Source organism: Hyaena hyaena, unplaced genomic scaffold, assembly GCF_003009895.1.
Source record: "Hyaena hyaena isolate Hyena2069 unplaced genomic scaffold, ASM300989v1 scaffold_254, whole genome shotgun sequence".
In the NCBI taxonomy this organism is placed as follows: Eukaryota; Metazoa; Chordata; class Mammalia; order Carnivora; family Hyaenidae; genus Hyaena; species Hyaena hyaena.
The window spans coordinates 2,165,048-2,186,895 of NW_024080890.1; the positions used below are offsets into that span (position 1 = coordinate 2,165,048).

The window sequence follows — 21,848 nt, forward strand, 5'->3', positions numbered from 1 at the left end:
GGCTGGAGGAGCTCACTGGGGATAAAGACGACAGTGTCTGGCGAGGGAGGGGGGTCCTGGGACCCAACACTTCAAGGCAGGGAGTGAGGAGAGTGCACTCATGTAGAGAGATTATAGGTGATTCAACACGCATGTGCTTAATGCTGTCTTTGTGCTGAGCCGTGAGCCTGAGGTACCAGGGCACGGATCGTACACTGGGGGAAGGCAGGGGTGGGGTCACTGGAGTCAGACCACAACTCTGGAAAAGGGAGGCTTGTGTATAAGAAAACATTTGCTAAATATTAACATTTATAAGATTTTTAAAATAAGTTTATTTATTTATGAAAGAGAGGCAGCATGAATGGGGGAGGGGCAGAGAGAGAGGGAGACACAGAATCTGAAGCAGCTCCAGGCTCTGAGCTGTCAGCACAGAGTCTGATGCGAGACTCAAACCCACAAACCGTGAGATCATGACCTGAGCCGAAGTTGGACGCTTAACCCACTGAGCCACCCAGGCGCCCCAGCATTTATAAGATATTAATGTGGGTATAAAATCACAAAACGTCCCAAATGGCCAAAATGATCTTGAGAGTGAAGAACAAAGCTGGGGGTGTCATAATCCTGGCTTTCACGATGTACGGAAAAGCTGTAGTCATCAAAACAGTATAGCACAAAAATAGGCACACAGATCAATAGAACAGAAGAGAGAGCCCAGCAATATATTGACCACAACTGTATGGTCAATTAATCTTCAGCAAGGGACGCAAGAATATGTAATAGGAAAGGACCGCCTCTTCAACAAAAGGTGTTGGGAAGCTGCACAGCGATGTGCAAAAGAACAAAACTGGCCCGTTTCCTTACGTCGTACACAAAGTAAACTCGAAATGGGTTAAAGATCTAAATGGGAGACCCGAAACCCTCAAAATCCTAGAGGAGAGCACAGGCAGTAATGTCTCAGACATTGGTCGTAGTCACATTGTTCTAGACACAGCTCCAGAGGCAAGGGAAACGAAAGCAATAATGAACTATCAGGACCTCATCAAGATAAAAAGCCTCTACACAGCAAAGGAAACAATCAGCAAAACGGAAAGGCAATCGACAGAAGATATTTGCAAGTGACATATCTGATAAAGGGTTATTATCCAAAATATATAAAGAACTGATACAACCCAACACCCAAAAAAACCAAATAATCCAATTATAAAATGGGCAGAAGACACGAACAGACAATTTCTCCACAGAAGACACCTGGATGGCCAACAGACACAGGAAAAGAGGCTCAACATCACTCAGCATCAGGGAAACACAGATCAAAACCACAGTGAGATACTGCCTCACACCTGTCAGAACGGCTAAAACAACACAAGAAATAACAGGCGTTGGTGAGGCTGCGGAGAAAGGGCCCCTCATGCACTGTTGCTGGAAATGCAAACTGGGGCAGCCACTCTGGGAAACAGTATGGAGGTCCCTCAAAAAATTAAAAAATGGAATTATCATATGATCCAGTAATTCCACGACTGAGTACCGAAAGAGTACGAAAATAGTGATTCAGAGGCATACTCGCACCCCTGTGTTTATAGCAGCATTATTCACAATATTTACAATAGCCAAACTATGGAAGCAGCTAGCTAAGTATCCATCAGTAGATGAATGGAAAAGCAGTGGTGTGTATATACAATGAAATAGCACTCTGCCATAAAAAGAATAAAATCTTGCCATTTGCAACCACACAGATGAACCTAGAGAGAATTAAGACAGAGAGGGACAAATCCCACAAGACTTACATGGGGGATCTAGGGGGGAGGGGGAGATGGGCATGGAGGAGGGCACTTGAGGGGATGAGCACTGGGTGTTATATGGAAACCAACTTGACAATAAACTATTTGTAAGAAAAAAATAAATTAAAAAAATAAAAAGAAAAAAAAAAGACTTACATGGGGATCTAAAAAAACAAAACACATGAACACAGAAGCAAACAGAAAGCAGAAGACCCCTAAGTACAGGGAATAGATGGGTGTGGCCCGAGGGAGGGGCGGGGGCAAAATGGTGAACAGGCAGGAAGCACAGGCGCCCAGTTAGGGACTGAGGGAGCAGGGCCCTGAAGGGCGCAGCCCGGGAATACAGCTGATGGCGCTGCAATCGCGCGCACGGTGACAGGTGGGGGCGTGAGCACCCGTGAGCCCAGCATGACGGGCCGAGAGGGTGAATCACCGTGTTGTACCCCTGAGGCCGCCGTGACATCGTGTGTCACTGTGCTTGAAGTATAAGAAGCGGAGAACCTCGCTGGATAAAAGCTAGACCCGGTAAGTGGGCCCCTCTCCCCCTCCACGGCCCTGGGAGGGGCGCCGAGGAAAGCCGGGCCGCGGCACCTAGCTCTGGGTGCCCCTCGGAACGAAGGGGACGGATCGCAGCGGTGAGCAAGCTCTGTTCTCCAGCAAATTAACAGTCAAGTCCCGCAGGCAATGCTCAGCCACGGTCCCAGCGAGTTGCCGCAGGGGCCGCCCTTGCGGGAGGGCAGAGCCACCTACCTGGGGCGGAGCCTGCGGGCCAGGAGGTGGCTGGACCTGGAGGGGCGAGGAGGGCGGGGCGAGGGGCGGAGCCTGCGGGCCAGGAGGTGGCTGGACCTGGAGGGGCGGGGCGAGGAGGGCGGGGCGAGGGGCGGAGCCTGCGGGCCAGGAGGGGGCTGGACCTGGAGGGGCGGGGCTGGGAGGGCGGGGCGAGGAGCGAGGGGCGGAGCCAGCGAGCGCGCGGGAGGCGCGGGGGGTCCGCGGCCTCGCCCCCGAGCCCCCTGGCGGCGCTGGTCTGTCCCGGCTCCACCGCCGCTGGAGGAGGACAGCCTCACGGAGCGGACACACAGTACGAGTGCCAGACCCCCGGCGCCGTTCCTCCGGCCCCTGGTCCACGCCACGCCATGCACCCTGCGTCCCCGGGGCCCCTCGGCCACCCTAAGGCAGGGCCCACTCGCCCACGGTCACCTGGGGACCCCGCCGCAGGAGAGCCCCGCACCTGCCTGCTCCTGGGCCACAGGGTCCGTGGGTTCCTGGCGGCGGGACGCGGGGGCGCGCGCGAAGAGGGGGACCCCCCCAGGGTCCCCGAGCTGCGCACCCAGGCACCCGGGGTAGGAGAGCGCGCACGTGGTACTTCCTGGGGGACCGGCCGCTGTCACTTCACCCGCGTCACCGAGCGTCTCCGCCTCCGGGCTCCCCTCTCCCGACGGCTCCCACCTCCAGCCCCCGGGGTACCCGGCGCTGCCCCGCGCGGGGAGGGGAGCCCGCTGTCTGCGCTAGGTCCCTCGCGCGCGCGGCGGCCACCCGGGCCGTGGTCGCACGAACCCTCACGACGGCCACTTCCCAAGTCTGAGACGCAAAACTTGCGCTAATAGCTTTCTTTGGGTCAGTCCACTTTTATTTGTACCTAAAATGTACTAAAAGTGAAACTTTATGTTTGATAAAAGGTTTTCATTGATATAAATCATTGACCCTGTAGCGGGTTCAATCATTTCGGAGAATGTGTTTAAGAAATTACGGGTGAGGCTTCTCTGTTTACTAAGAAAATCGCTACAGCCCATTAAGATGGAAAATTCAATTTAATATACATTTTGTCTTATTTTATATTCTGATTACTTACTCTAGGTTAAGGCCAACATAAGAAGCCTTAACTTTCAATGTGTATATGCTTAATCTCATCCATAAAATATTAATATTAATTTTTAAAGCTTACAGCTGATCAAACATCTACAGTTCAAAAATGATGGATCTTTATGTTTTGTGCCCTATTAGTGATTGAAATCATTTCAACAAACTGACTTGTGTCCCTTTTGAATCTTTTCACCTGTCACTTGTAGTTGTTATGAATTTATGTTAAATATTTGCATGACAAAATAAAACTGTAAGTATTTTATTCTCTTTAGGCCCTTCAGTGTCCTCATACCTCAGTGTAACACCAAGATTTCTGTGTCGAAAATGGTAAGAAACCTTCTATATCTCACTCTCTGGGGCTTCTTGGATGGCCACAGAGTAACCACAAAGGTTTACGGCCTCACATTATAAACACTGGTAAAATAATCACTAAATTATTGAAACTGTAAGTTACTTTTATATACTTAGAAATGGTGCGCCTGGGTCGCTGAGTCGGTTAAGCTGCCGACTTTGGCTCAGGTCATGATCTCCTAGTTCGTGAGTTCGAGCCCCACTCCGCTCTGTGCCGACAGCCCTCTGCCCCTCCCCTGCTCATGCTCCATCTCTCTCAAAAATAAAGAAACGTTAACTTGACAATAAACTATTTGTAAGCACGTAGGACCAGTGACCATTAACGCGAACATTCACTCTTCTAAAATCCCTCAGGGTCTGGAACCCGGGCTCGCCTCCCAAGTCCTGCGAGGGTTCCTGCGAGGGATGTTGTTTTCCTGTAACTGACCTTGAACGCACGAAGTGGCCTGCAGCAAGAACACAGCCAACCTCAAGGGGCGCCGGGGAGCAGCCTGCCCAACCTTGGCCGCGATCTTTGCCCCACTCTGCTCGCAGTTGGGGACTGGGTCTCCAAGCCTCTGTGGGCTCTGGTTGTGGGCCCAGGAACCCAGTGCTGAGCCTGCAGCAGACGCTCCACAAATATTTGCTGAGTGAAGCGCCAGATGATTAAATAAATGAAATCGGTGTATTTTATTACTGGACTGCTGTGGGCTGTTAGTCACTTAGGCGGCTGAATGAACCCCGCACCGTGAGACTCTGGAGCAGAGGAAGTCTGGAGAAAGATGCCTCTAGCGAAGTCCCGGAAACAGCACGCACGAGTGATTCATTTTCTAGTCGATTGATTGTTTCCCCCCCCCCACCTCCGCCAAAATAACCACTATGCTGGCTTTCAAGTTATCTTTCTGTCTTTAAAGCCACAACGCTTTAAAAAATGTTAGTGCAAATGTTAGTTACATTTGCTACCATCAATAATCATTCGCCACTCCGGTCTCAAGGCGATCAATTCGGAGTTGACGATGAGGGGGGTAAAGGACCCGGCTGCCTGGTTTTCTTTCCCAGGAGGCCCCCTGTGGCCCGAAGCGTCAGCACTCTCCAGGGAGCCTGTGGGGGAGGGGAGGGGCCGGTTCCAAAGCGCAGAGAAGGCTCCATCACTGGCTGTAAAATAAGATCGTGTGCCCAGTGGAAGGGGAAGCCTGTAGAAGGCGAGTCTGAGACTTCCCCGTGCCAGCCAGGATCAGCCTCTCGTTTTGGGGCGACACAAAAACACACTGTCATTAAGCTGCTCCCTCCTTGGTGCCGCCTTCCAGCCCTGCCTCCGTGTCATCTCACCTGGCCAAGAAGAAGCCTTCACTCACTGTACGGCGTGCAGGAGTGAGTGGCTCTTAGGCGTGCAAGTTTGCACTTAACATTTCTCGACCTCTGACTCAGATATCTTCCCAAGCTGCGACCTCATTCAAGGCTGGGAATGTTTTCCTCCCAAGGGTGGAAAGGCATCCTTCCTTTCCAGTTGTCTTCAAGGTGTAAAAATCATACTGTTCTCCAGGAAAGGATGGAGGAACTCCAGCTGTCTTTAAAAGCCCATTAAAAAAAAATTTTTTTTAAGGTTGATTTATTTTTGAGAGAGATGGAGCACGAGCGGGGGAGGGGCAGAGAGAGAGGGAGACCCCAAAGCTGAAGCAGGCTCCAGGCTCGGAGCTGGCCGCACAGGACCCTGCATTGGGGAGAACATGATCTGAACCGACGTGGTCACCTCAACCGACTGAGCCATCCAGGCGCCCCTAAAACTCCACTTTAGATCTGCCGTTGGGGTGATTAAAAAAAGAGTTACTTCCAAAATGGGAAACTTCGGACTCAAAAAGCGAGACGCTAGTTTCCAGGAAATTGCACTCAGTGAAAAAAAAAAAAAGCCAATTTCGAAAGACCCCTCACTAGATAATTCCTACGTGCAACCATAACATATTTTACAATAACACAGGAAACAGGAAAGATTAGTGATGGCCAGGGCTTGGGGTTTCAGTTACCAAAAGGGGCGCAGGAGGGCTCCTTTCTTGATGGAAAGTTCGAGATCTTGACAACAGTGGTAGATACACGACGTTACACAGGTGGTAACATTGCACAGAAAGTAAGGCACGCCCATGAGGCCACGTAAAATCGGGGCAAACCGAGTAAGACCGGCGGGGCCGTATGGCAGTCAATATCCTGGTTATTACATACTCCCCCCCACCCCCTTTTTTGGCCAAATTTTGCCAAGTGAGGGCACCGGGGCGAACGCAGCGGTTGTGCGTCTCCTACAACTGCGTAGGGCCCCGCTGTGATCCGCACACACGCGCACGCGCCGCCGGGGCGGAGGACGCAGTGACCCCTCGCGTCCCCAGGTGGGTCTGCAGGGACCTGGCGGCCGGGGGCGGGGCCGGCAGGCGGCGGAAGTGACGTCAGCGGGCGGGGCGCACACCTGGGCACCTGGGCGGCCGCGGCGGCGCGGGGCGGAGGCGGCGGCGGCGGCGGCGAGACGGCGCGATGGAGAGCGAGTGCGGGAGCCCGTGGGCCCTGGGGCTGCTGCGCACCTTCGACGCGGGCGAGTTCGCGGGCTGGGAGAAGGTCGGCTCGGGCGGCTTCGGGCAGGTGTACAAGGTGCGCCATGTCCACTGGAAGACGTGGCTCGCCATCAAGTGCTCGCCCAGCCTGCACGTCGACGACAGGTCAGCGGCCCGGGCGGAGGCGCTGGGGCGGGCGGCGCGGCCGGGCCTGGCAGCTGCGCCGCGGCGGGTCGGGGTCCGGGCGCTTGGACTCCGCGGGCGGGGGAGGGGCCTCCTCTCCACCTGGGTCGCCTCGGGAGCCCCCGGAGGGCCGACCGAGGCTGTGAGCCCCCCGGGGTGCCCGCGCCGCTTGCCCGGCCCGAGGTCCGCGGAGGCCGGGGCGGCGAGCTTCTCCGGGTTCCCGGCTGCGCCTCCAAGTTCGAGGGGGCGCGTTTGGTCGAAACGGGAGGTGCTCAGGGGTGCTAGCTCGGTGCTGCGGGCTTCGCGTGAAGCCTCGGATTTTCTGCGCTTTGGACCCGCGCCCCTCGGAGGCGCGTCCGGTCCGCCCGGGACCCGCCTGTGCGCTGCGGTCTGCGCCCGGCTTAGAAAAATTGCCGTGTGGGGATCTGGGCTTTGTGAGTTAGTTAGACTCCCTTCGACTTACTTAGTAATTTTCGCTGGAGCACAAATTGGTATATAAGACGGTAATTATTTCGGTCGGAAGCGCTGGGCAGGGCTTGGCCAGGCTTCCGCGGCTCCGGAACGCGGGGCTTGGCCTTGGGGTCCGGCCAGCGGCCCCGGGGGTCGCGTGGGTGGTGTTCCGCCCAGCGCTCCCTGACCACACACTCAAGCTGCAGCTGACTTTATTTCCAGGCCGAGCCTCTGGGGAGGGGCCTTTGCATTCACCCGCTTTGTGGTCGATCCACAGCGCCCTCCTGCACCCCAGCGCCCCAGTGCACGAACCTGCCTGTCCCAGCCTAACGGGGGTGCTCAATTAATGACAATTGGGAAGGACGCGAAGCCACCCCAGTGAGACTGGGCCGGGGAACTGTAGTCTGTGCCTTATTTGGGGGGTGGAGGTGGAGTGGGGAGGGAGGGGTCTGGAGAAGCAGGTCCTGTTTTGATTCAGCCTTTGACATTTGCATTGAGGTAGTTGAGATGTAAGCATTTAAGTTATCATTTGGTGAAAGTTTACCTTCTAGGAGGAAGTTGGGTGTGTATTCTGTACTGAGGTGCCCTTTAGGGAGTCCTTACCCAACGCACAAAGGAAGACACCCCACATAGTCTTTGCTGTCTCAAACAGCTGGTTTTTAATCCTTGGCTTATTGAATGACGGGGCCTCCAAACCCCGCCGGTGGGATGGTGGTGACGTCCCCTCTCGGGCCTCTTAGGCCCCAGGACGAAGGTAGAAGGATTGCAGTGTTTCCTGCTGCAGCAGCGATGTCAGGCCCTGTGCGCTCCGTGCCCGTGCGTTTTCATCCTGGCCTAGGAGATTAGATGGGAAAGCGATGGGTGGCTTCTTGCCATGAACCTCAAACCCAGCGTCACTTGGAAACTTCACTAGAGTGGTGACAAGTGTCATAAAAATATCACAAAGGTGAGGTGCTGGGCAAGCTGTTCCTCCCCTCTCTTTGCCGCGGATCCTGGGAACTGCTCAGGCCCAGAGCGGGGCTGGGGTTATTTTGATGAAACCCAACCCACTTTGAATGCCAGCCAGTGGTTAGATCCTGAAGGGCGAGAGATCCTCGCCAGAGCGACATTTTTACGCTCCTGGGGGCGTTTGTCCGATGGAGGCTTCTGATCCAAGTGAGTTTTGTTCTCCAGCAAAAGCTTTTAACAAGGGGTTCTTGGAGGAGCAAACAAAGTAAACAAGGATGTACTCGGCCGGGCTGACTCATCGGCCGGCATCCTCAGAATCTGTTATTTCCAGCGACCAGGCCCTTGTTTCCTGGGTGGCCCGGGAGGAGGTAGGGTTTCTCCACCTGACGCGGATCACTTAGGCTATTGCATCGCCTGGTTGAGAAGGGTTTTGTCCTTTAACTGGAATCCTTTCCTGCCCTGCCCGAGCCAGGCAGGTGGTGGCAGGTTACCGGGCGGCCCGCGGAGGTCAGCGTCGCCCAGCAGGAAGAGATTCACTGCTTGCGCTTTGCAGGGCAGGCTGGGGTTCTGTATTTGCACCAGGGCTGAGTCCTCTGATCGGGAAGGTGGTTAAACCCCCCTGCTCTTTGTGTGCGAAGCCAGAAGTTAATGACTGTATTCAGCTCCACGTTCTGGGGTGGGGTGGGGGGGGCGCGGTTCGTGTCGTGCAGAAGGAGCTGGGCACCTTGCAGAGTTGCATCTCGACTTTGAAATTGTGCTCCCCTCTTTCCCCACCCCCACCCCGCTGGCTGCAGGATGTTCCCTGAAGTGGGGAATAGGGTTTTCCTGGGGTTCTGGGTGAAGCCTCCGGCCCTGCTGATGCCCTGGCCCCCCAGCCCCACCCCCACCCCATGCCCTGGGGTCCTGGGAGCAGCAGGCAGGCTCAGGCCTCAGGGCACAGAGTTCTGTGCAGGGGAGGTCTGGGGCTGCCCTGAGGATTGGGGGGGTGGGGGGGGCACAGAGCCTCCAAGGGGATCTTCTGGGATTTCACAAGGGGCGCCCTGCTGATCCGCGATTCCCACCCCTCATGGGCATGGCTGGTGGCTCTGGAGAGACACAGGCATTCCTGGTAACTGTGACCAGGGGGTCGCAAGCATGAGGGCAGAGTCTAGGGGAAGGCAAGTTACGGTGGAGGCGAGCAAAGGTGACCCCAAAGGCCCCATCCCTCTAGCCTCCTGCCCCTCCCTCGGGCTAAGAGGAAGCCTGAATAACAGAGGGCCTGGCCTGGGCCCTGGAACGCGCCGTCGGCAGCGGCTAGCCCGGACGAGCCTGAGCAAACCCAGGGTCTGCAACTGCAGAGCCGATGATCTGACAAGCCCGCTTCTTGTCCGCGTTAAAAATAGCAGTGTGGGAACCCTCGGAGCTCCCTGGGGGCACCCTAGGGAGTGGGGAAGGCCTGGCCCCAGGCGGCTGCTAACACGTGATTAAACCCTCTTTCCTGCTGCCGTTAGTTCGCAGAGCTGCTTCCCCAGTTCCTCCCTCTCAGCAGCTCTCGGTGGCTGGTCCCCTTTGGCCACGCCGACCCCTCCTCTCTTCCCAGTCTGTGCGGCTCCTCTACCCTCCAGAGACCAGAGACCGCCACCATGTCGTCCCCTCCTTTCCCCATTTCCCCTGTAAGCGCTTCCAGAAAGGGACCCTCCTCCCTCACCATCGGCCCATCTTGGGAATTTCTTAGCGGAGAGGCGCCCGTGGCCGCTTAGAAAGTGTCTTCTAGAAACGATCAGTCTGATGACACTTCTGACATTCTTCCTACCCTGATGCCCTCCCTGGGGCGGGGGAAATAGGCTTTGGCCTGCCCTAAATAAGAAAAGAAAACTGAACTAATGTAAGTGCTATTGAGAAAGAGCACTGAAGGAATTGAACCCCAGCTTAGTGCCGTGAATGCCCGGAGGTTTTCCATCCAGGACCAGGAGGGGCCCCGCTGCTGCGGGTGGGCGTGCTGTGGACAAGCAGCGGAGACAGAATTAATGACCCTGGCCCACCTGGTGAAGAAAAGGAGCCCGTCTTGAAATGACCGCAGAAGAGCCATGTGCCGCCGGGCCTGCCGAATTGTGGCCGATTGCAGGCACTTTTGGGGCACGCGCAGTTGGTAGGTTGCTTTAATGAACACTGATGTCAGTGGATTTGGGCGGCCTCGAACTCTGCTCCTAACAGCGAAGAAGCGGGATTAGATGGTGTGGACCCTGATGGTTCCCATGCCTGAAATTCCACGGGCTCCGGCCCCAGCCGCGCAGGGAGCCCTCGGGTCCCCCAGGTCCCCCGGTGGTGATGGTGGGCACAGTCCCGGACCTGTACTCTCTTTCTCTTTTATGTTGTCACCCACATGAGCCAGAAACCCTGCTTGGGGGAAGAGTATATGTAAAATAAATAATTGCTGTTGACCAAAAAACAGTCGGTTTCTTTCCGCATGAGGAGCACTTACTTTTCCGTCCTGTCCCGCTGGGCTCCCTGAGAAGGCTTGTTTAAGGCTCATTGGATTGCAGATGCCTCCCGGTTATCCGCCTGGGCTGGGGGTGTAGTTTCTCTAAATTGGTGGCTCCTGCGGGGGCGTAGGGGTGTGTGTGTGAGGGGGGGTCCTCTGGGGCACTGCTGGGGTGGAGGTGTGTGGGGGTGTCCCTGAAGCAATTAAAGAAAAGCCGAGAGGTTGGGGACGTTTGGATTTGGGCTCGATCCCTATCAGGGAGAGAACAGGATGCAAAATGTTTGTGCCGAGCCTTCTGAACAAAACCAATGCTAGCACTTAGGGGGCCCTGGGCAACCCCACTCCCCAGGCCTGTGTGAGGGGCTCCTCTCCTTGTCCCCTCAGACCTCCCGAGGCTGTCCTGCCCCCCTCTTCCTTGCCCCAGGGAGGCGTGGTGACGGGTGGGGTCCTCTCTGCCATTGAACACTGGATGATTTTCCTTGATGAGATGTCCTTACGTATGTGGTTGGTTGCGCCAGGTCTGCTTGGCATTCTTCCAAAGGGGTACGGGGTTCTTGGAACATTCAAGCTGTGGTCAGCATTTGGGAGCAAACCCGTAGGGCAGGGGGGGTGTCCCTTTCTGGTTTTTTAAACGAAGCTGCGTGGGGTCTCCCTAGGGTAGAAAGGGCCTGGGGCACAGGGAGTGGTGAACTTGCTGAACTGGGGTGCTGGAGGAGGGAGAGTGAGTGATCTGCTGCTGGGGAGGCTGTTAAGGCGCTAATGAGCCCAACAATCCGAAGTCACCTGGTTTTATGTATTACACCCTTTGGGCAAATGGAAGAAAACACCTATTTGCAGAGTAGCTCAGAGCCTCCACTTAATGAGAATTTCAGCCTTGATGTAATTGACTTTGTTCCCAGAATGCATGCTTGTTCTCTGTCAGGCTTGCGTGGAGGCTCAGCTCAGGGTGTCTCAAGCCAGAAGATGACCCTCGTTTCTATCCAGCCTGTAAATACCTGAGCCATCGGCTCCTCAAAACCTGGCGCCAGGGAGGGAGCCTCACACGGTTTCACGTTGCAGGGGTCGGTGTCTCTGTTCATCCCCTGGGGGGCAGGACGCAGGCCATGCCATGTGGGCCCAGTGCCATCCAGAGACACACGTGGGTCAGAGGGGGCTGGTGAGCAGCCCCTTTAAAAGAAAAAAAAAAAGCAATGGGAACAGACAAATTATAACACTGATTCTTTTTTTTTTCCAATACGAGCACATTTATTTAAAACTATTTTTATATTTTTATTTATTTTTGAGACAGAGAGAGACCGAGTGCAAGCAGAGGAGGGTCAGGGAGAGAGGGAGACACAGAATCTGAAACAGGCTCCAGGCTCCAAGCTGTCAGCACAGAGCCCTATGCGGGGCTTGAACCCACAAACCGTGAGATCATGACCTGAGCTGAAGTGGGACGCGTAAACAGCGGAGCCCCCAAGGTGCCCTTATAACCTTGATTCTTAACCAACTAGGAAGGAGAAGCAGCCACTGGTACTAAGTCCGCTTGCGGCAGCTGGGGAGTGAGTGCTGTTAGCAAAGGTAGTTAGCGGTAGTGAGGGTCAGAGTGGCACTTCTGGTTTAGTGTGGCTCACCAGGTCTCGCGGGAGGAGGACAGAAGAGATGGGCCCCGGGTGCCACTTTCTCCCTCTTTAGATGACAGGCTTTTTTTTTTTTTTTTTTTAATATTTTTATTTATTTCTAGGAGAGAGAGAGACAGCGTGAGCAGGGGAGGGTCAGAGAGAGGGGGAGTCACAGACTGAAACAGGCTCCAGGCTCCGAGCTGGCAGTCAGCACAGAGCCCGACGCGGGGCCCGAACCCACGAACCGCGAGATCATGACCTAAGCGAAAGTCGGACGCTTAACCGACTAAGCCACCCAGGCGCCCCAAGATGACAGGCTTTTTAACGGTGCTTGATGCTGACATTGAGCCTTTCCTGTGTTTAGCTGCCTGTGGAGACCCGGCACAGGGCTGGGGTCTGCCTCTGTGTGGCCGAGGGGAGGAGCCGCTCTTCGGCCCTGCCCAGGGACCCTCCCCCCCCCCCCCCCCCCCCCCCCCCCCCCCCCCCCCCAGCACCGCACTCCTGTGGGCGTTTTGCTTCCCATCAATTGGCCCTTGAACCAGAATGGCAAGAAAGCAAGCCGTGCTAAACTCAGTTTTGTTTTACAGTCACACACTGCTTCATCCCCGATGTGTTTCTCTTGTTCGAAGGCCAGTGGCATTCTTTGCCTCTGTGAGTGTGTCCAAAACCGACCTCTCCCCTTCTCCCGGATGCTCCCCCTCGTGCAGAGCAGGGGCCGCCCGGAGGCTCCTGGTGGAGATCTGGGTCCCCTTGCCCCCTCTCTCTCCTCCACATGCATCACCGATCTCGTCTCACTGATGCTCCGTCAGAATGTGCCGTGTCTGCCCCACGCGCGCTCTGCCTGGAGCTGAGAGAGCGCAGGTGCTGGGCGCAGGCAGGCCGTGGGTGCTGAGGCTCTGATGAACAGTGCGGTCCGGGGCTCCCCTTGCCGGCCGGCCTTCCTCCCTGCCGAACGTTTTCATACAGGTGTGGGAATCCTGGCCGCGTGCAGTCTCCGAGAGGACGTCAAATGAGCAAGAAATGGATTCATGTGGTTGGTACAGTGGCGAACTCTCCATCAGGCCACCGAGTGGGAGCAGGTGCAGGGTGGGGGCGGGGGGGAGTCAGGAGCAGGTGCTTCCAGGAGAAGCCCCTGTGGTGGGCCCTGGGCTGCTGGTGCCCGAACCGGCATTTGGGGGGGAGTTCCTGAGGCCAGCCGGGCCTGTCGCCTGCATGGCGGTGTGCAGACGCTGGGTGTGCTCAGTTCCCAGCTGCAGTACGGCATGTCTGGCCTGTGATTCTAGACTTTTCCTTGAGGAGTTTATTAGACAGCATGTTCCCCAGGAACGCATTCTCCAGGAAAAACAGATGAACTTTTTTGTGTTTTTCAGATTAAATATTTGTTTATTAGATGCATTTCATAGGTAACATTGTGTAGATTTAAGGTGAATACTGGGTCACTTTGATACGTGTTGTAATATGGTGGCGACTGGAGCGATACTTGTCCTGTTACATACTTATTGTCTGTGTTGAATCAACTGTGTGTTTATGGCTGTTTGGCACTTGTTGCAAGTGTGTACCGTTAGGGGCGCCTGGGGGGCTCAGTCGGTTAAGCGTCCGACTTCAGCTCAGGTCATGATCTCACGGTTCGTGGGTTCAAGCCCTGCGTCGGGCTCTGTGCTGACAGCCAGCTCGGAGCCTGGAGCTTGTTTTAGATTCTGTCTCCCTCCCTCTCTGGCCCTCCCCTGCTCACGCTTTCTCTCTCACTTAGAAATAAATAAAACAATAAAAGAAATAAAAATTAAAAAACAAGTGTGTACCCTTAAACACCATCAGTCTTTTCTGCCCCTCTTTCTCTTGGGAACCACCAATTATTCTGTCGTTTTTAGATTCCACATAGGTGTGATGTCATACAGAACTTTCTCTGGCGTAGCTCGCTCAGCATAATGTGCTCAAGGTTCGTCTAGTTGTTGCAAATGGCAGGATATCTTCCTTCTTTTTCTTTTAATGTTAATTTAATTTATTTTGAGAGGGAGCGAGAGCGAGTGGGGGAGGGGCCGAGAGAGAGGAAGAGAATCCAAGCCCGATGGTGGGCTCAATCTCAAGAACCGCGAGATCATGACCTGAGCCGAAATCAAGAGTTGGACGCTCAACCGACTGAGCCCCCCAGGCGCCCTGGGGATACCTCTCCTTTCTCACGGCCGAATAATAGTCTATTATGTATATGCACCACACCTTTTTTTTTTATCCATTCATCCGTTGTCGGGCATTTGGGTTGTTTCCACAGCTTGGCTCTTGTGATAAACATGGGTGTGCAGAGATCCTGTAGAAATCTTGTTCTCATCGCCTTTGGGTACATTCCCAGCAGCAGAATTGCTGCCTTGTATCGTGGTTCTGTTTTAACTCTTTGGAGGACCCTTGGTTTTGTTTTCCATAGTGGCCGCATCGAGTTACATTCCTGCCAAGAGCGTGGAAGGGTTCGGTTCCCCTCTTCTCCGCGTCCCCGCCAGCCCGTTTCTCTCTCTTCTCGATGACAGCCATTCCGACAGGTGTGAGGTGATATCTCTCTGTGGTTTGTGTTTGCGTTTCCCTGATGGTTAGTGATGTTCAGAATCTGCTCAGGTGCCTGCTGGCCGTCGTGACGCCCTCTTCGGACAAATGTCTGCTGAGTTCTTTGCCCATTTTCTTTCTTTTTTTTTTTTTTAATGTTTTATTTATTTCTAGGAGAGAGAGACAGCGTGAGCAGGGGAGGGTCAGAGAGAGAGGGAGTCACAGACTGAAACAGGCTCCAGGCTCTGAGCTGTTGGCACAGAGCCCGATGCGGGGCTCGAACCCACAAACCGCGAGATCATGACCTAAGCGAAAGTCGGACGCTTAACCGACTAAGCCACCCAGGCGCCCTTCTTTGCCCGTTTTCAACTCAGATTTTTTCTTCTTTAACTAAGTTGTGTTTGTTTGTTATCTATTGTGGATACTAACCTCTTATCCAATACACGGTTTGCGAAATTCTTCTCCCGTTTTGTAGGCTGCCTTTTCATTCTGTTCCCGGTTCTCCTTGCTGTGCAGAAGCTTTTGAGTTTGACTTAGTTCCATTTGCTGATTTTTGCTTCTGTTGTTTGTGCTTTAGGCATCATGTCCAAAAGATCATTGGCAAGATGGGTATCAGTGAGCTTCTCCCAACGCTTTCTTCTCGTTTTATGGTCTCAGGTCTTCTTTTTAAGACTTCGGCCCATTTTGAGTTAATTTCTGTGAGCGCTGTGAACTAGGTCCCAGTTCCGTTGTTCTGCGTGGTTTCACCAGTTTTCCAGGCGCCATCTGCCCAGAAGACTGTCCTCTCCTCATCAGGTGTCCGTGGCTCCCTTGTTGCGTATCTGTTAACCACAGAAACAGATTAAAAGTAAAATAAACGCTGGGAGTACCTAGTGGGCAATTCCCGAGTGTGACGGTTTACTTTAAATTTGGCCGAGATGCACTTGGCTCGGTCTATATGGGGTTCCTCGGCTTGGCACGGCCCGCGCCTGGGGCTGGGCAGCTCTGTCTTGGGCGCAGTCCTCTGTGTCGTGGATCGTTAAGCAGCTTCCCTGGCCTCTACCCACTGGATGCCCGTCACGGCCCCGAGTCATGACGCCCACAATGTCCCAGACAGCGCTCAGTGTCCCTGCTGGGCAAAGCTGTCCCTACGTGAGAATCACTGGTCTACACTCAGGGATTCTCTCCGACACGCCCATGGCACAGCTTCCTGGCACATGCTCACACGAGGCTCCCAAATGCAGGTGCTGGATGGGGGGGTGAGAGGGGCTGGGGTCCTGTCGGGGAACGTGGGAATGGAGGCTGGGAATCTTCATCTCAGACTGTTTGGGGTTGCTTTCTGCCGCGTCCAGCTTTGACAGCCGTTGACCTGGCTGGCATGTGGTCGAGCCCCCTCCTTATGTGATTCAGCCCCTTTTCCTGAATACACTCTGGGACTTTTGCCCCATGATGTGAACACAGACCAGGATATGGAGGTTCTAATCTGAGTCCAGGGGCTGCACCACAAAGCGACCCTAGACCGGGGGCCGGCACACTTTCTGTGCAGGGCCAGGAGGAAACGTTTGAGATCTGCAGACCAGAGCCTCTATACCATACCTGCTGGTCTTGGCCTTGGGTCAGGAAGCAGCCACAGCCCGCGTGGCGTGAATGGCTGAGACCTTCTTCCGGTATGTTCTTTATAGGACTGGAGGCAGGCTGTGCGCGGTAGTTGGTGGTTTCTGAAGAGGTGAGACATAGGATCACCACGTGGCCCATGTCATCCTGTTCTGGGTGTGTAGCCTGGAATGTTGAAAGTGAGCAGATGTTTGTACGCCTATGCGTGCAGGCACACGGCATCACTCCCAGCAGCTCAGGGGCCCGTCCGCGGACGACTGGACATATACAGTGTGTTCACACAGCGGGTACTGAGCAGCCGTACAAAGCAATGAGGTTTTGACACGTGCAGCGATGTGGCTGAACCCAGATCACATCATGCTGAGATGCTGGGTGAAGGAGCTAGGGACGGGGTGCCGGGGGGGCTCAGTCGGTTAGGCCTCCAACCTCAGCTCAGGTCATGATCTCGTGGTCCATGAGTTCGAGCCCCGCGTCGGGCTCTGTGCTGACAGCTCAGAGCCTGGAGCTGCTTCAGATTCTGTGTCTCCCTCTCTCTCTGCCCCTCCCCCGCTCATGCTCTGGCTCTCAAAAATAAATAAACGTTAAAAAAATTAAAAAAAAAAAAAGCGAGCCAGGGACAGAAGGACAAATCCCGTGTGACTCCACTTATGTGAGGCGCGTACACAGGTTCATAGAGATGGAGTGGGTGAGGGGTGAGCAGGGCCAGGAGGAAGGGGCTCCTGTGGACGGGGGACACGGTGTCTGCTGGGTCGGGGAACAGGGTTTGGGTGTGGAGTGTGGCAGTGGCGGTACGGCCCTGCGAGTGCACGTGATGTTGAACCGTACGCTGAGGAATGGTGAACGTGATCACCTAACGTATATTTTACTACAACGAAAAAGGTGGGTCACCCACTGACGCCCCCCCTAGCACCCGTGTGGGGCTGGCGAGTTGAGCTCAACGGGGAAGGTGGGTTGGGTTCTTTGGATGGACACTTCGTTTTGGCTTCAGTCACACGGGAGCTGCTGTTCCCTCCCCCCGGGGGAGGGCTGGCGAGCCTCGATGCCCAAGCTCAGTGGCCCAGCCATTCCCCTGTGCACACTGGGACGCCTCTCCCCACCCGGCGTCGGGGCCTCAGCGAGCACCGCACACACCTCACGTCTCCCGACTCTTTCAGGGAGCGTGTAGAGCTTCTGGAAGAAGCCAAGAAGATGGAGATGGCGAAGTTCCGCTACGTGCTGCCCGTGTACGGCATCTGCCGGGAGCCCGTCGGCCTGGTGATGGAGTACATGGAGACCGGCTCGCTGGAGAAGCTGCTGGCGTCCGAGCCCTTGCCGTGGGACCTGCGCTTCCGCATCGTCCACGAGACGGCCGTGGGCATGAACTTCCTGCACTGCATGTCCCCGCCTCTCCTCCACCTGGACCTCAAGCCCGCCAACATCTTGCTGGACGCCCACTACCACGTCAAGGTAGGACTTACCCGGGGCCCAGGCAGCCGCAGGGGTGAAGGCTCCGAGTGAGGCGGGGGGAGGACAAAGTTCTCCAGCGACCCCCCGTGTGGCTGGGAGATGGACCCTTGTGCACACGGTTACCCCCCCAGATCCTGGAGCGCGGGCCTAAATTCTGGGCACCCTGGGAAGAAAGAGCTTATGGGTTTGTGGCCTCTGGTCTTACTGGACATTCGTGGAAGCCGGGTAGGGGTCCGATGTGGGTGAGACTGCGGGCTCTGCGGTTAGGGCTGCACCCCCACCTATGCTCTCAGGGATGGCGGTGGCGGGGCGTGGGGGGTGCCACAGAACGACACCTCAGAGGGGCCTCATTCTGTTCTTGTGCGAGGCCTCTGAGGTCTGCCATCATTATTATTATTTTTGGATAAGTTTATAAAACACGGCGGAATACGAGGACGGCAGAACTGAATCCCAGGTGCCCGCCACCCGGGGTACAGTGAGGAACGTTGTCAGGCTGGTATGCTTTTCGTTTTGATTTTAAATTTTTGATGTTTATTTTTGAGAGAGACAGAGACAGAGTGGTGTGAGTGGGGGAGGGGCAGAGAGAGAGGGAGACACAGAATCTGAAGCAGGTTCCAGGCTCTGAGCTGTCAGCACAGAACCCAATGCAGGGCACGAATTCATGAACCGTGAGACCGTGACCTGAGCCGAAGTCGGACGCTTAACCGGCTGAGGCCCCCGGGCGCCCCTTGGTTGGTGTGTCTTTGAACATGCCTTTCTAGAAGGCCTTAGTGTTCTGGGTTCTGTCGTTGCCACCAGGGGAGCCACATGTCACCGGCTGTCTCCACAGGGTGCAGAGGCCCAGGGTTGTGTGCTGGCCTGTGAGTGAGTGAGAAGGGCCCGCGTCCTTTCCTGTGCCCTGCGGGAACTTTCCTGGTTGGCCGCAGCGCAGGTCGCTTGCAGGGTCTCCTCCCCTGCTGGCCTGGGGGGTGGGAAGGAGCTGAGTGCAGTGTGGCCATGGCGTTGGGCTCTGTCTGCATGGAGAGGTGGGACTAGGGGGCGCGCACGGGCAGCTCACTGCGCCCCAACTTTGCAGCAGCCCGGCCAGCCCGAGGCAGATGGGGAGACTGATGTCCATGTTGGACAGTGACTGCAGACCGTCCTGTGAATGGGTGTCGCTCAGAAACACGACGTGCTCTCCTGGTCCGAACGGGGGCCATGGGGTTCCGTCTTCGCTGGGGCCGTGTTTCCTTCTGGCGGGCCTTCTGCCCCCGCTGACGTGCCAGGGGCATTGCAAGGGGTGTGCGCTCCTGTCGACACCAAGGGAAGGGGGACGCCTTTTTTTTTCCTTTTTCAAGGTTGTTTCTTTTGAGAGAGACAGAGACAGTGCAAGTGGGGGAGGGGCAGAGACAGAAGGAGAGCGAGGGAATCCCCAGCAGGCTCCCTGCACCTGCCAGCGTGGAGCCCAGCAGGTGGGGCTCGAACCCGTGAACCGTGAGATCATGACTTGAGCTGAGCCCAGGAAACGGAGGCTTAAGCTACAGCCGACCCCCCGACCCCCCGGGTGCCCCAAGAATGAAGCTTGTGATCTCAGGCTTGAATATACCCAAGAAAGAGGAGCAGCCGCTGGGCTGAGGCCAGGGTCGGGCCTGTGGGCGTCCAGCTGAGGCTTCAGTCAGGCTGCTGCGTGTGAGATGTCCACAAACAGCGTGTGGCCCGTGGATGTCACACAGGGGCCAGCATAGGTGGGCTGGGGGAGGGCCTCCTTCTGGAACCCCAGCTGGGGATGGGGATGTAACTGGGCGGGGCCGGGTCTTCAGAGCAATCAGCCTTTGCTACTCTCAGGAGTGGGGGAGGGGGGCACAGGCAGAAGAGTCATGGAAAAGTCTAGGTTTTGTCGAGGGAGGGGAAGGAGGGGGCTGAGGCAGATCAGGGTGGGGGGTTCTGAAGGCTGCCGTGAAGGAGGCTGCCGGGAAGGGGCCTGTCCTAGAGAGGCCACCTTTGTGTGCGCACCACCAGGCACACAGGCTGGGTCCCTGAGGTGCCTGCAGGGGCAGGGGCGGGGCTGGCCCGGCTGGGCTTTTATCTCCACTGTTTGCTTTCCACTCTCCCCTCCGCTCTTGGGCAGGTCACGTGGGACGCTTGGGGCTGTGGGTGTCCTTCAGGGGAGGAAGTGGCACTTCTAAGTGCCCTGCTTGTGGGCAGGGGAGGAAGTGGCACTTCTAAGTGCCCTGCTTGCGGGCACGGCCCCAGCTCTGTCACCTGGTGGGTGGGGGTCGTACTGCTGTGTTGTGAGCGGTCAGGGAAGAGAGGGTGCTGGTGGCTCAGGGCCTGGCCCCGGGGCCGTGCTGGGCCACATAGTCGTCCTTTGCATGCAGCGATGTGGCCTCCACCTGGGGAGCGTCTCGGGTGTGGGGCCCACAGGAAACTCAGCGGGGCAAGGAGTGCTGTTCTCCGAGTGGGGCGCGGGGGGCGCCTTCCCGCTCCGTCATTTCTGCTCCCGCTCTGAGCTTCCTCCACTTACACGCGGTTTCCTCCCTCCCCTTGGGAACTCCTGACTTGGGGGGGGGGTGGAGCCTTGCCGCTCTGGGACGAACCTCAACCCTCAACCTTGTAAGGAGCCTGAGGTGACCAAGGGCGGAGCTGGCAGCAAGGGCAGGGACCCCGTCACTTCCCCAGCTCCCTGAGAGCCCCCGGCCGTGCTGCTTTTCTGTGACCACACTCAGCCCCAGACAAACAACACTTCGCAGAGCACGTTTCCTCCTTCCCAGAGGGCAGTGTGGAGGGCGGTGTCGGCCCGGAGCTCGGAGGTGACTGGCCGCAGGCTTGCTGCTCGCTCTTCCGTCTGCGGTGATTGGAAGCCATAAAACCTTAGTCTGGAATCTTGAGATGAGATCCTAAGTCGTGAACTTACCCTCTCCCCTTGGGCCCTCCCAGTCTACCTTTCCCGACACGGAAAACATGCTAAGAGCTGAACGTTTCACAGCGACTACCTACTTTGCAAAGTGTATTCTAGAGACTTAAGTTAATACTGAGATTAATAGTAACTAAATTAAACATCAGTGGAGGAAACCCGTTTCAAGTTGAAAATGAAACAGCTTAGTTTATTGTTGTTGTTGTTGTTTTTTAAATAGGCCTCACACCCCATGTGGGGCTTGAGCTCACAACCCTGAGATCAAGAATTGCATGTTCCACCAACCGAGCCAGCCGGGCACCTCCTGAAATAGCTGAGTTTAAAATCTCAAGCTGCTTCTGTCCAGTGTGCCCAGACTGTACCCTGAGGGTCCCTGAGGGCCCTGTTCTCCTGTGGTGTGAAAGGCCTTTCTCTCTGGCCAGCACAGTCCTGGCCGCGCCCTTCCTTGGCCTCGTCCAGCTGGGCAGGGAAGGTGAAGGGCGCCTGTCCCGGGGGACACCTGGCCCAGTCCCGCAGGCTCCCTCAGCTGCCTGCAGGCGTGGCCAGAGATCCCCCGTGTTCGGTGATGACACCAGGCTGTGGGCTCACGCTGAGGGCTCGGTGCGCCCAGAAGTGAAGCCCAATGGGCCCCCTTGCTGTCCCTCCATGGGTGTGTTTGAGGAGAAGCTCTGGGGGTCCTTAGAAGGCTTCAGAATAACTCCTGAGCCTCAGAGAGGAAGACAGAGGGGCAGTTTTCCTTGTGGGTCCCAAGTCCCTTTATGGCAGTGAGTGTGACCCAACCCCACACACAGCGCGTCCGCCAGCTTCCCGGGGCTCTGACTTATGGGGGAGCTGGGAGCTGGGGGCCGCCGGCGCCCCCCAGGGAGTCCGTGATGGTTTTGTCTCCCTCACTGTGGGGTCCCCTGAGCTTTCCAGACACCTTAGCCCGAAGGAGAAGAGGGGGCGGAGGTGTGGGGCCTGCACAGTGGGGATCCGGGTGTGCCTTCAGTGGGTGGTCTCCCTTTTTTTCCGGGGGGCCTTGCATTTGGTGAAGGAGCCAGTGAGTTCCTGTCTGTCAGAAAGCATTCCCGGTCCAGGCGAGGGCAGAGTGCCCCTTGAGGTTGTGCGTGTGGTATGCGTTCTGTTTGCTTTAAAGGGCGTCTGGGGGCTCAGTCGGTTAAGCGTCAATTCAGCTCAGGTCACGATCTCACGGTTCATACAAGTTCGAGCCCCGCGTCGGGCTCTGTGCTGACAGCTCGGAGCCTGGAGCTGCTTCGGATTCTG

At 56.1% G+C, this 21,848-nt stretch overlaps 1 protein-coding gene and 1 long non-coding RNA gene across 4 annotated transcripts in view; both read left to right on the top strand.

Annotated features, from left to right (window-relative positions):
• Positions 1-2,322: 2,322 nt before the first annotated feature.
• Positions 2,323-4,601, top strand: LOC120240641. 2 transcript variants are annotated; one of them, XR_005530675.1, is made up of 3 exons: positions 2,323-2,392; positions 3,890-3,944; positions 4,323-4,601. It is a non-coding gene; the product is annotated as an uncharacterized LOC120240641 (long non-coding RNA). The 2 variants fall into 2 exon arrangements; XR_005530674.1 differs by lacking the exon at positions 2,323-2,392 and adding an exon at positions 3,307-3,371.
• A 1,820-nt stretch (positions 4,602-6,421) lies between these two features.
• Positions 6,422-21,848, top strand: part of RIPK4 (receptor interacting serine/threonine kinase 4) — a 50,090-nt gene continuing 34,663 nt past the window's right edge. For both annotated transcript variants that reach the window (XM_039245516.1, XM_039245515.1), the window contains exons 1-2: positions 6,422-6,646; positions 17,401-17,692. In XM_039245516.1, the coding sequence (XP_039101447.1) occupies positions 6,465-6,646; positions 17,401-17,692 (474 nt within the window). In that variant the 5' untranslated portion in view covers positions 6,422-6,464. The remainder of the gene's footprint in view (positions 6,647-17,400; positions 17,693-21,848) is intronic.